Source organism: Neovison vison, chromosome 2 (genome assembly GCF_020171115.1).
Source record: "Neovison vison isolate M4711 chromosome 2, ASM_NN_V1, whole genome shotgun sequence".
In the NCBI taxonomy this organism is placed as follows: Eukaryota; Metazoa; Chordata; class Mammalia; order Carnivora; family Mustelidae; genus Neogale; species Neogale vison.
Window position 1 is genome coordinate 188,655,462 of NC_058092.1, and position 12,610 is coordinate 188,668,071.

The window sequence follows — 12,610 nt, forward strand, 5'->3', positions numbered from 1 at the left end:
AGGGCTGTCTGCCTCTTTCCACTGTGAAGCCAAGAGCTCGTCAGGCGGCAGCTTTGAATCCTCCCTGTTCATCAGCGCACACCTGGGAAGTTTGAGTTGGGAGGAAGTCGGGCTTTGGTTTCACTGTCCCAAGTCCCAAGGCAGGGCGATTTCAGCCTTCCCTCTCCGTTCCCGAGTGTCTCTGCACGCTGTGCAAGGGGCTTTATGGGTCCTTCTCACCAGCCTTGTCACTGTTGTCACCGAACTGGGCCTGTCGCCTCTGCTCCACCAGTTCCTTGTCCAGGTCCCGGAGCTGCTTCAGAAAGCCTCGGTTGGGTAGGACACAGCGGTTCTTGGCCACTTGCTGGATGGCGTCCACCAGGGTCATGTTCTTGTGAATCATCAGGTAGGCCAGGACCAGAGTTGCCGACCGGCTGCGGCCCATGACACAGTGAACCAGGATCTTACCTGAAATGCAGTGGGGAGAAGAGGCACCTAACTATGCTAGTAATCATTGCATTCTTCGTCACCACGCACTCTCGGGGGCCGGGGTGGGGGGGATGCCAGTTTCCCTTAAGAATATCCTTGATGAAGCAGTAAAAATGACTTTTATCAAATTTCAGCCTTTGGTTACACTTCTACTTAATATTCTGTGCGATAAAATCATACATACACATAAAGCACTTGGGCTGAGTACCAAAGTCAGATGGTTATCACAAGAAAAAAACATATGTGAGATTGAGTTGCGAGCTGAATTAGCCACTCTTCATGAAACACCGTTTTTATGTAAAAGAACAAATGACAGGAAAACCAGGATAATTCACATTTGGGTATTTGGCAGACTCTGTCTCCAAAGTGAATAAAGTAAGTCTCTCATTTCAAAGGAAACAACCAATGGTATTTGTTGTCAGTGATAAAATGCAAGGCTTTGAGCAAAAGATTAGAGTTTGGGGGGTGCCTGGGTGGCTCAGTGGGTTAAGGCCTCTGCCTTCAGCTTGGGTCATGGTCTCAGGGTCCTGGGATCAAGCCCCGCATCGGGCTCTCTGCTCAGCGGGGAGCCTGCTTCCCCCTCTCTGCCTGCCTGCCTCTCTGCCTACTTGTGATCTCTCTCTCTGTCAAATAAATAAAATCTTTATTTAAAAAATTAGAATTTTGGGGGCACCTGGGTGGCTCAGTGGGCTAAAGTCTCTGCCTTCGCCTCAGGTCAGGATCCCAGGGTCCTGGGATTGAGCCCCACGTCGGGCTCTCTGCTCTGCGGGGAGCCTGCTTCCTCCCCCCTCTCTCTCTGCCTACTTGTGATCTCTCTCTCCCTGTCAAATAAATAAAAAATCTAAAAAAAAAAAAATTAGAATTTTGGAAACTTGTACTTATTTCTGTGAGGTTGACAGTTTTTCAGTTGAGATTGGTGGTGATATTAAGAAAAGTGTTCTTTCAATAATCTACAATGAAAACTGTCAATAACTGGAAGATAACATAAATTAGGAAACCAATATTTTACAAATGGCCAATGTGGGATATTATGAAATCATGCATGGGTTGAAAAAAAAAAATCCACTCAAAGTGCAAGACAGACCAATGGATTTTCATGTAACAGAGTACATATGAAGTTCATTGATACAGTTTCAGATGCCACATCACAGCTAGCTTTAAAAAAATAATTACTTGTCAAGTTTTGGTGTAGTATTAGAAAAGACTATCCACAATTATCTGAAAAGTCTATTAAAATAACTCTCCTTGGGACGCCTGGGTGGCTCAGTTGGTTAGGCAACCGCCTTTGGCTCAGGTCACGGTCCCGGAGTCCCGGGATTGAGTCCCGCATCGGGCTCCCAGCTCCATGGGGAGTCTGCTTCTCCCTCTAACCTTCCCGCCTCTCATGCTCTCTCTCTCAAATAAATTAAAAAAAAAAAAAAATCTCTCCTTGGGGTGCCTGGGTGGCTCAGTGGGTTAAGCCTCTGCCTTCAGCTCAGGTCATGATCTCAGGGTCCTGGGATCGAGCCCCACATCAGGCTCTGGGCTCAGCAGGGAGCCCACTTCCCCCTCTTGCTCTGCCTACTTGTGATCTCTCTCTTTCTCTCATTCTGTCAAATAAATACATAAAATCTTAAAAAACAAAACAAACAAACAAAAATATATGAATGAGAGAATAAAATACTGAAAGGGTGGCAAAGACCCCAGAAAAATGTGTGTTAACCAAATCAGAAGAGACCCCAAATCATGGGGAGAAGAAAGGAGGTAAAGAGAAATATATATATATTGGATTGGTGAATAGAACAGAGCCACCCACTTGATTTTGGGTGTATTTTGGACTCTTAGAAGGAACTACCTCCCAAAATTTTAAAGAAAGAAAAACTTACATATATATACAAAAATAAGGTAAACATGATTAAGGGATGGGATATGACTGCAAAGACGAAAATTTTAAAAAAATTCTAAAAAAGGAGTTGATAAGGTAAGTTGGTTAGGAAAAGAAAGAAGAAGAAAGTGGAGAGAATTTGCTCAGGATGGAGACTAGAACAAAGCCATGTGCTAGATTTAGGGTATATTTTGATCTATTAGAAGAAGTTGTATCCCAAAAATTTTTGGAAGAAAAAACCCTATATGTATACAAAAAATAAAGTTAGATACAATAAAGGATAAAATATGATTATAATAATGAAGTTTCAAAAGGATTTTTTAAAGAAAGGCATTGTTAAGATAAACTAGTTAAAAACGTTAAAAGAGGAAAGAGTAAAAGTTAAAAAAGAATAAGAAAACAATAAAATTTTAAAAATTAAATTAACTTTGCAAGATTAAAGAATCATGGGGAGAAAGCCATGAAATTCCATACTTTGTTTTCCCCTCCTCTGGAATTCCACTGTTCCCCTTGATCAGTGAACTTGGTCTTGGTTGGATATTCTTGCTGATCTTTTGGGGGAGGGGCCTGTTGCAGTGATTCTCAAATGTCTTTGCCTGAGGCGGAATTGCGCCGCCCTTGCCAGGGGCCGGGCTGAGTAATCTTCTCCAGTTAGCTTTCAGGAGCTTTTTACCCTGAACGCTTTCCGTGGAGCTCTGGAAGAAGGGAATGAAAATGGCGGCCTCCCAATCTCTGGCCTGGAGGAGCCGAGGGCTCAGCGCCCCACTCCTCAGTGCACCCTTGGGGAAAAGCAGTCAATCACTCCCATCTCCCTGGTCTCCGGCCACGCTCCATGCTCAATTGGCCTGTTACTTTTCTGTCTCTGGCACACAGCTCCATTTGGAGTCTCCAAACCCAGCAGATTCCTGCCTTCAGAGAAGGAAGGTGAGTCCCCAGATCTGCCACTTGTGGGGTCCCTGCTCAAAGTGCAGTGGTCTGATTGTGCCACAGATCATAGTTTAAGGTAACCCCAAATTGAGAGCTTACTCCTCAGCTCCGTCTCTGTAGCCGGCTTCCCGGCTCCAATACCTGCAAGCTCTGCGACCCTCAGACATCCCCGATCCTTCTGTGACCCCATGGGACCTGAGGCCATGCTGTCCCTGCGAGGGCTCCACCCCCGCTTAGCCTCTGGAGCGATGTCCCTCAGTGGAGCAGACTTTTAAAAGTCCTGATTTTGTGCTCCATTGCTCCACCGCTTGCCGGGAGCTGGCTCCTCCCACCATGGTCTCTCTTCCCGACGTTTCCGATTCATTTCTCTGCATGTCCTACCTTTGAGGAAGTGGTCCATTTCCTGTTTCTAGAATTGCTGCTCTTCTTCTCTTCAATCTCCTGCTGGATTTGTAGGTGTTCGCAAAGGTTTGATAACTATCTAACTGATCTCCTGTGACCTGATGTCATCTCAGCCTGCTACTTCTCCACCATCTTGACTCCTCCCCTGATCTCATTCTATCAATGTTCATTACAATCATCCCCGTGTTACAGATGGAAACAGGCTCTGAGTTGTTAAGTGACATACCAGAGGTCACCCAAAAAGCAGGTGCTGTCACTAGAAATCATTTAAAGCAACTTGTTGCTGAGGCCCTTCTGTGGGCTGTCCGCAGGCCTCTGGGCTCTGTGGACAGAGAAAGTAGTAAGGTTAAGCTCTCCGCCCGTCCCCACCACTGCCATCTCAGTGGTTCCCTCTCCTGTCATTGTGGGAGAGCCCAGCTGGGGTTAAGATGGCTGGGCAGTTTGAGCTGTGGGACTTGTGACCCTAGTGATGTCTCTGTTCTTAAGTCTTGGGCCTGAAGCTCAGAAGGATGACCAAGAAGACTTATGGACATCATCTGGCTTGTGGAACATCAGCAGGATAGGAGAACAGTTTGTTAAAGAATATTTCTGAATGAGTGTGGCTCCCTTTGTCCTTCTCACTCTCACCCCTCACCTGTGCCAGGGGACCATGCCCAGGACAGTGGCCCAGGCGGTGTGAGAAATCCATCAGGCCTGGGGAGGCTCTTTCCCTTCCCCCTGCCGGCAAGGCCTGCACACCTTGCCCAGCAGTAAGGTCTCCATATTGGTCTCTCCACACACACACGGTGCTGGCATAGAGAGGTTCTTCATAAGGAACGGTTCATTCGATCACTTCATTTTCACGAATCTCTACAAGCTAACCAGGCGGCCCTCTATCCCACCCGCCATGTTGCTGAGCTACAAGAATGTGACCACACCACTTTTTCCTTGTCCATGTGGACTAGAAAAGAAGGCAAGAAGCAGGGCCGGCTTCTTTACTGCTGGGTCGGGTTTGGGGGCGACTGGCCTTGGCTCTTGCATGGCATGACCGTGCTCCTGACTGAAATGTACCTCTGGCATTCTAATCCCCACAGACTGTTCCAGAGGCTGCCTGGCCTCTTGCCAGCTCTGCTGATAACTAAAGCGTTTCTTCCTCTCCTGGCAAAAAGGGTAATTCTTCCTGTCATGACTAAATGCTTGAAACAGACGAAAGCTGTAGTTCATTAAGTCTTTTGGGAGCCTGAAGTCTGTTAAGTGGGAGGAGGGGAGGCGAGGGGAGGAAAAGGGCGAAGGGAGATGGAGGGGGTTGGAAGAGAAAGGGGGAAGGGAGAGAAGGGCGCGCTCAGCTCCAGCAGAAGCTCCTGGAGCTGAACTTTGGTTATACGAAGAGGAGCCTTAATGTCGTCAACCCTGTGAGCCTGGTAGGTCTCCCTCGGGGTAAGGGCCTGTCTCGGCTCCCCCAGGCACCATTCCCTCTTTGCTCTGTGGCTCTGCTAAGCAGCACCCTTTGGGGTGCAGCGTGAGAACACGCCCAGGCAGGCTCAGAGGACAAGGGCATGGAAAGTGGCCTCGGGCCTTCTCCCTGCAGCACCCACACCAGAGCCACCCCCAGGCTCTCCGGTTAATGCCAGTCGGCATTAGGGCCCCGCGCGAAGGCAGCTGTGTCGGGACTGGCATTGCCCCTCTCAGTGGCTCGCCCTCCGTTGTGCGTGAACAACCATTCGTGGCTTACACGTGTGGAACCTCCCCTCACCCCCAAATCTTCCCAGTACATTCTTAAATAGTTTACCAGATTCAGTCGGCCCAGCCAACCGATGCGGGAGACACAATTATCATCCCCATGTCACAGAGGACACAAAGGGCAAAGAAGTGATTGGCCCAGTTTGCTGGGCAGTGGCAGAACAGTGATTCCCACCCCCACCCCCGGCTCTTGTGACCCCATGTTCGGAGCTCTTGGATTCTGTGTGGTATCACAAGCGTGTGTAAAGCAGGCAGAAGCTCCACAAGGTCATACGAAATTTTGCCACAATTCTTTTCTAATCTATTCATTTTCTTAAAAGAAATGCTGGTTGCAGCCACTAAATGGATTCTTATAACACTCTGAGCGGTCCCAATCTGTGTCTTGAAAATGGACATGTCAATGAAATAGTTCCTTCTGGCCTTTACCAAAAGGTGAATTTCCACAATCTTATAAAAACCCATATCCAGAGCTGCTGCTGCTTTCCAGGTGCACATTTTCACTGGTGATCAAAAGATAGGCCTCTTTCGCTCAAGTCAGATAGAGAGGCCAAGCCTGTGACCCACCAACCCCCCACCCTCCACTCCACCCCACCCCTGCCAGGGGTGGACTCTTACAAACAACCTCCTGCCTTGGTTTTGGCTCTTTGCCTGTCTCTCCCTCACCTCCTTCCCTCAGCAGCCTGCAAAGGCAGGCAGAGTTCTTACATTTCCCAAAATGGTTCTGGGTATGGTGGAAGGCGTCAGACAGAGGGTGCATGTTGTGTTTTGAACTGTGAGGGGGTGGCCCGTGCGTGCTGCGGTGGGGCAGGAGAATCTCAAAACACCCTGAAAATCTGCTCTGGTTAAAGCTTCGAAGCACCAGAGAGCCAAGCTCCTGCTCAAAAGTGGACTTCGTTTATTTGTTCCTACCTGCATTATCCGTAATAGATTTTAAGATGGCTTCGAAAGCAGGCTACGGACTGTTTAAGAAAAAGAAAGAACAAAAGGAGAGCATTGATACTAAAAGCTGATCTTTAGAGCTTCCCAGTATCGGCCCTGGGATTTCTTAAATTAAAACCACACGACTTCACCTCCGAGGACACCATGCCAGGAGCAGTTAAGGCCGTCCAAATGGGGTTTCCACGGCAGTATTTTGTCGGTACGTCTCTCTCCACAGAAGAGTGACACGTTCAGTTGTTTCCAGACCTTATAATCATCTGGAATGCCTCACCTTTCATGATTTTTGGTGACCTCTTAGACGGTAAATTCACCGGATGTTCAGAATAAGGCCAAAGGACTCTTCCGAGAAGCCGGAGTGACCGGAGGAATTCTTGCTGGCCTCTGATTAGCTCTGGTGACCCTGGGCACATCACTTGGCTTCTCTGGGCGTCTGTTTCCCCACCTCTAAGGGCCAGACACTGGACTAGCTTATTTCTGAGATTTTTCAAGCGTGACTACAGTTGTCCCAGGAGTTCTTTCAGAAGAGAAGGGTCAGGGTAGGACAGGGGTAGGGGTGGGTCCCACGGGGCTCACTACAAGCCTCAGATACAGCTCTACAGCACCACAAGGAAGGCTTTTCACCAAAAGTAAACAAGACTTGATGTGAGGGGCAGCAGTGGGAAACAGTGTACACGTGGCAGAAACTAGCCAAGGAAGAACAGGAAAGACAAGAGAGGGGAGAGAGGGAGATGCCTTGCCTTCAGTCCAGACTGTCCATCAACACCTCTTACATCAAGAGTATAATAGGAAACATATGAGGGCGCCTGGCTCCCATATGCCAGAGTAGCGTCCCCTAGCCTTCCAGTGAATGACTAGATGCCCCATGCTGCCCCCTGCATACGGCACGGACGCCAAGTACAGGCTGTCCCCAGTGGGTGGAGTCTGTGACAGTGCCATCACTGGCTAATGAGCATCTTACTTTGTTACTCTGACGACCCAGCATAGGTTTCAAAGGGACAGTCTCCAGATTTCTTTGGTTTGGTCTTTGCGGTATTTTAAGAAAATTTCAAGGTGTCGCCAACACTTAAAAACTTGGGCAATTTCACATTAACATCCAGATTGAAGACTTTTCCTGAAAAATCTAACCAATCACATTTGCACTGATTCTCACCAGACCCATGTTTGTTGACTGAGATGGAGTAGCAAGCACCGCCTTTGGGGAGAATCTGGGGTTCTCCATCTCGCAACAAGCACACATCCGACGCAGCCAGCTTCATTTGCTTCTGTCCCTGCCAGATTCCTCAGGGTTTGCAATCGATTTGAGCTCCAGACTTGAGGATATTCAAGCGCAAAGCACTGAGAAGGGATCCCACTGCCTCCCACCTGGGAATGGACTCCTATCCTGTTCCCCTTGCCCAGCCAACAGGTCTAGTCCCACACCCCCTGATTCTATCCCCTGCCTAGTCTTTTTTCTCTCTTGGCCCTTTCTTTTCTTTGCTAGGTGCTTTCGAAAATATGACCCATAGGTCAGGATCCACTGCAGCCTGACATCTCCTCGTCAACGCTCTGATCTGCCCAGGAGTACACATGCCTTGTGAGCCTCATTCTTCCCTAATTCAGCAGAGCGGGGAGGACTCTAAAATGGTGCGCCAGGAACTGAAAACAAGCTGTCATGTGAGTCTACTGCCCTAGTTCAAAGTTGGAATGTCTTTTTTCCTTTTGGGATTGGAAACTTTATTACGATGGCGCACACATGCTAGTGTGGTTATGTGTTTCATGGTGCACGACCTCCCTTTATCAAACACATCTGAGGACCTGCTGTGCACCGGGTTCCATGTGGCGTGCTCTATGTGGGTTACTGCCGACGCTCATTATAACCTTCCAAGGTAAATATTTTCATCACCAGATTGAGAAAGCAAGGCTTAGAGAAACCACGTTGTTAGTAAGTTATATGGCGTGAAATCCCGCCCCATCTTCTCCAAAGCCTGCCAGACCCCTTCCATTAAGAAAAAGTTTGAAGATACAGTAATGGCAAAAGAGTACACATTAAACAGAAACCAAAGGATTGGGCTGTGTCAGTTTCTCGTTTTTTTTGTGTTTTTTTTTGTTGTTGTTGTTTTTTTCCTGTCAAATATGTTTTCGGTTAACTTCAAATAATTTAAGGCGAATTTTACCTCATGTTGATGAGTCAGAGGCCAGTTGCTTTTTGATACTACCTAGAAACCCAGAATGCATTTAATGCAAAAGATTGTCCGCAAATAGTCTCATAAAAGCATGACTTTGAAATGAGGCATCCCCTAATAGGAGCCCTTCAGCTCTGTGAGGGTTTTTCCTCATTGGGACTTTGCTTTCTGAACCAAAACAATGACAAACTGTTGGTGCCCAGCTGTGGGGCCAGGACCACTAGGGGATGGCCATCAAGGTCTGGGACTCGGGCGGGACCCAGCTGCAGACTGCAGGTTCCTGAAGCAGGCTGGTCAGCTAGTCACTGAGCCTCATAATCCCAGCCTCTTGTGGCAAGAAAGGCTTTTAGTAACTGGACAATGTGATGGTCCCATAAAGGGGTATGAAATGTGGGCCAAATTCAGAGCACTGAGTAGGGAGTCGAAGTCCCTCTGGCCTCTATGAAATGCTCCTGAAACACCCCCTTGCAGCAATAATTGCATATTATTTTACCCCAGGGCAAACCTAAGCCAGGCCCTTCTCTCAGAAAGAGCCATGAAGCCTTTACCTGGCTTAGACAGCCAAAACTGCATTTTGAGTGCAAGGACTAGCACTGTGATTTTAAAAATGGATAATTAACCTTGGGGAAGTTGGACATCATGGGTGCAAAACTCAGGTTCTCAAATATCATTTGCCATTTAGAAGGCTAGGATGTCAGCTTTCTATAGGGGGCCTCACTAGACTGTGTGTTGGTGGTGTTGGTTGGGGGAGAGTTAGGGGAGGCAGCGGGCTTGGTTGGTTGGCAGGAGAATTTGAAGTCTCTCCATGAGTCAAGTCAGCTCCCTGAAGCTTTTCTGGCTTTGAAGCCTCAGCTATTAGTCAGGTTCAGACAATTGACATCTGGGCTATAGTCCCTCTGAGGGCATCCAGACAGCATCCTTGCTGTTCCGAGCTCGCTTATGAGCCGTAGGAATTGGGATTCAGACCAAAGGCCTTTCCTCTGAACCCTCCAATTCCTGAAGCCCACAAACATCACGCTCAGTGTGGCTCCCAGCCTCCTGGAGCTCAGATAATCCCAACTCAATCACTCCCAGCCCCACAGAACAGGCTTTGTGAGTGCACAGATCACATCTCCAGCCAAGGTGAGGGGTGGGGCCTCATGGGAGGGGTGGGGCCTCAGGCAGGTTTGTTGGGGTTGTTTCTTGGTGGGTCTCTTACTGTGGTCAAGGCTGAGCGCCGCGTTGATGAAAGCGGCCGCTGGGTAGAAGAAGACGCTGAGGTCGAATGTGGGCAGGTCGTCGGCCTCAATGCCGTGGTATTCGATGGCCATGTCGCGGTAGTAGTCGGGTCCAGTGTCCACGTTCCAGCGACCCTGAGCTGCATTCAGCACGTGCGTGAAGCCGGCCTTCTGCAGCCCATAGCGGTCCAGAGCTGTCGCCCTGGGCCCAAGGGGAGAGGCTGGTTAGCTGCGTGGTGCCTTGGCCTGGATCTGGGGGGTTCTCAGGGGCTGCCCTTGGTTTTCTGCTGTCAGTGCCAAAGTAAGGCCTAGTCACTGAAATGAAGGACTTCGGTCATCCAAAGCTCTGATCTGACCCCTTGGCTGCATGTTCCTGGCTCCATCTCTTTGAGAAGGGTAAGAATGAAGGGTGGGGTAGATGAGCTAGTCCTTGGTCCGTTCATTCTTTCATCATTCACCAAGCACAGAAGAGCTGGTGTAGACACTATGCCCTAAATTTCATATCCCCTAAAAGGTCACCAGAATGACCTGTTCATCTCATCTTTAAAGCAGGCCTTTCCTTGGAACCTTCCAGATGTTTATAGGGTTTCGTGGGTTGGGGCTTGAATGAATGGTTTAAGATGCTGTTTCCATGCAAAGAATTGATTGGGATTGGGCAACATTCTTGACACTGATGTGCACATGGGTGGTGAACACAGTGTCGAATCCTTACTTTAATGAGTGAATCATTGCCTAGTTGGGCAAAGCATTTTTCTGAGGAGAGGTATTTGAGTTGTCTATTGTTGGAGTTGATTTGAGGAAGTTCCTGGAGTCTACCGTGATTTTCTGATTTCTAGCCTTACCTTTCTAGGCAAGAATTTCCAGGAATAAGGAATAAAGTCACATTGAAGTAGGTGGCCTTGGAATATAGGGCAGAAGTACGTTGTCAGAAGCAGTGGGAATTATTTATGTCTAGAGAGGCCAGGAGGGACTTTCAGGGGTGAGGGCCCTTTGAGTTTGCCTTACTACAAATGTCAGCGCTTGGTAACAGAGGGGAAGAGGGAGGCAAGGGCAAGGAAGTAGCATAGCCCGAGGGGTAGAGGCTGGAGATAATGAAGGCCTTTCAGGAAATGTGTATTACTTCCTGTAATCAATCATTAATCACAAATAATGATTTAGAATCCCACGTGTGCCAGGCACTGTCCTGGGTGCTGACGATATAACAGTGAACGGGTTAGTCAAGGTCACTCTGGAAGCATAGATTCTCATGGGGAGAGCGAATAAACAACAAATGAATAAACAAGATCATTTCAGTTAACTGTATGAGCTGTGCCAAAGGGCTGTGGTCCTACTTTAAGTAAGGTGGTCAGAGAAGGCCTTGCTGGAGGTAGTATTCAAGCTAAGACTGAGGGATGAGGGGCTAGGCAGGGAAAGAGCAGGAGGAAAGTGTCTCTTCTAGGCCAAGGACACAGCAAGTGCTAAGAAGAGAAGGTGAGCCCGTGTGGCTCCAGTAGCAAGGGGATAGTGGTACAAGAGGAGATTGGAGAGGTAGGCAGGGCCAGGTCATGGTGGACACTGTAGGCCACAGGGGAGAGCCTGCCTTTTATTGATAGGGTGGTGGAATGCACCCCCTGCTATAGAGGGTTTTAAGAAAGAAGTGAGCATTGTTTCCTTTTTAAAAAATCAGTCTGGAGATGTGTGGACATGGATTGGAGAGGGGAGAAAGTAGAAGCAGGGAGCTCTGTTGGAGGCTGTTGTATAGCCAGAAGAGGAAGGCAGCTGGAGCAGGTGGGGTCACGGCAGGACATGCTGATGGACTGGGAAGGGGCTGGGAGGGGGAAGCTGATTTGGTCAGAGCATAGCTTGTGAGAGGAAGAGAGAGAAAAGTCTAGAGAGGGAGTGTGGGGTTGGATGGTGGAAGTCCCTAGATCTGTATTTGGGGGGCTCAAGGACAGCTTTTGACCGTGTTTGGGGAGGGTTGATCCTAACTAGGTTTTAAGACGACATCTCCCATCAACAGGGCAAAGGCCAGTTCTACAGTTCAGGAAAGAGATGACAGGGGTCTGGAACCATAACAACAAGAAGCCAGAAGTGGTATTGTGCTCCAGCTGAGGGCTCATTTCAAGGTCGTCTATAAAAGGATGTAGTCAGAGGCACCATATTGAATGTCAACACTGATCAGTACCTTGGGCCAAAAGGAGCCTTGCAGCAGGAAACATATGCCATGGCCCCTTGGCCAAGGGCCCCTGATCTGTTGCTCTTTTCCTGGAGCGTTTTCTTGGTCATGAGAGGAACCATGATGGAGTCCAGTATTTGGGAAAGAGAGACCTAAATGCAGACACTGAGCTTTTAGAAACATTTGCAAAGAGCCCATTGGAACTGAGCCACGGGATGGTGGAGTGTTCCCCCAAGCCCCCCAGCTGGTCTTCAGTGCTGCCATCCTGACTATGGACCACATTCTGCTTTCAATTTTCCTCAGAAAGACCTGTTTTTCATTTTCTTCTCGTCCCAAAGTATGTATACAACAAACATTATGCTTTTGGGACATAGATCTGCGCTCAATTAAAGCTTCCACTAATGCAGGCCATCTTGCTGAGTAGCAATCAACCTCACTTTGAGGTTGAGCTCAGTGGAAAAATTAAAATTAACTGTCCTTGACAGGAAGTTCCTACCCACCATAAAGACTGTTCTCTCTGGGTTCAGCAACTGGGTTTCAACATAATCAAGTGGCAGTTTGAATAAATAGCAATTTGCATTTGCTGCTGTGGGGGTCAAGGATCAGGGTAGATATGTGAAAAACCCGTTGCCTGACACCTCCACAGTCAGCTGGCAGAGCTGATTTTAGCTATGTCTGAAGGAGAGGAAAGGGCTCCTGGGGAGGATCAGAACTGCTGGGTGTCTGAGGCCCCCTGCAGGTTTTCGGGGGGCTCTGC

At 48.4% G+C, this 12,610-nt stretch overlaps 1 protein-coding gene across 1 annotated transcript in view; it reads right to left on the reverse strand.

Moving 5' to 3' along the window:
* Positions 1–202: 202 nt before the first annotated feature.
* Positions 203–12,610, reverse strand: part of DUSP29 (dual specificity phosphatase 29) — a 35,031-nt gene continuing 22,623 nt past the window's right edge. Inside the window, exons 3-4 of the mRNA XM_044236577.1 lie at positions 9,680–9,900; positions 203–447 (exon numbers count right to left, since the gene is read on the reverse strand). Coding sequence (XP_044092512.1) covers positions 203–447; positions 9,680–9,900 — 466 coding nt within the window. The remainder of the gene's footprint in view (positions 448–9,679; positions 9,901–12,610) is intronic.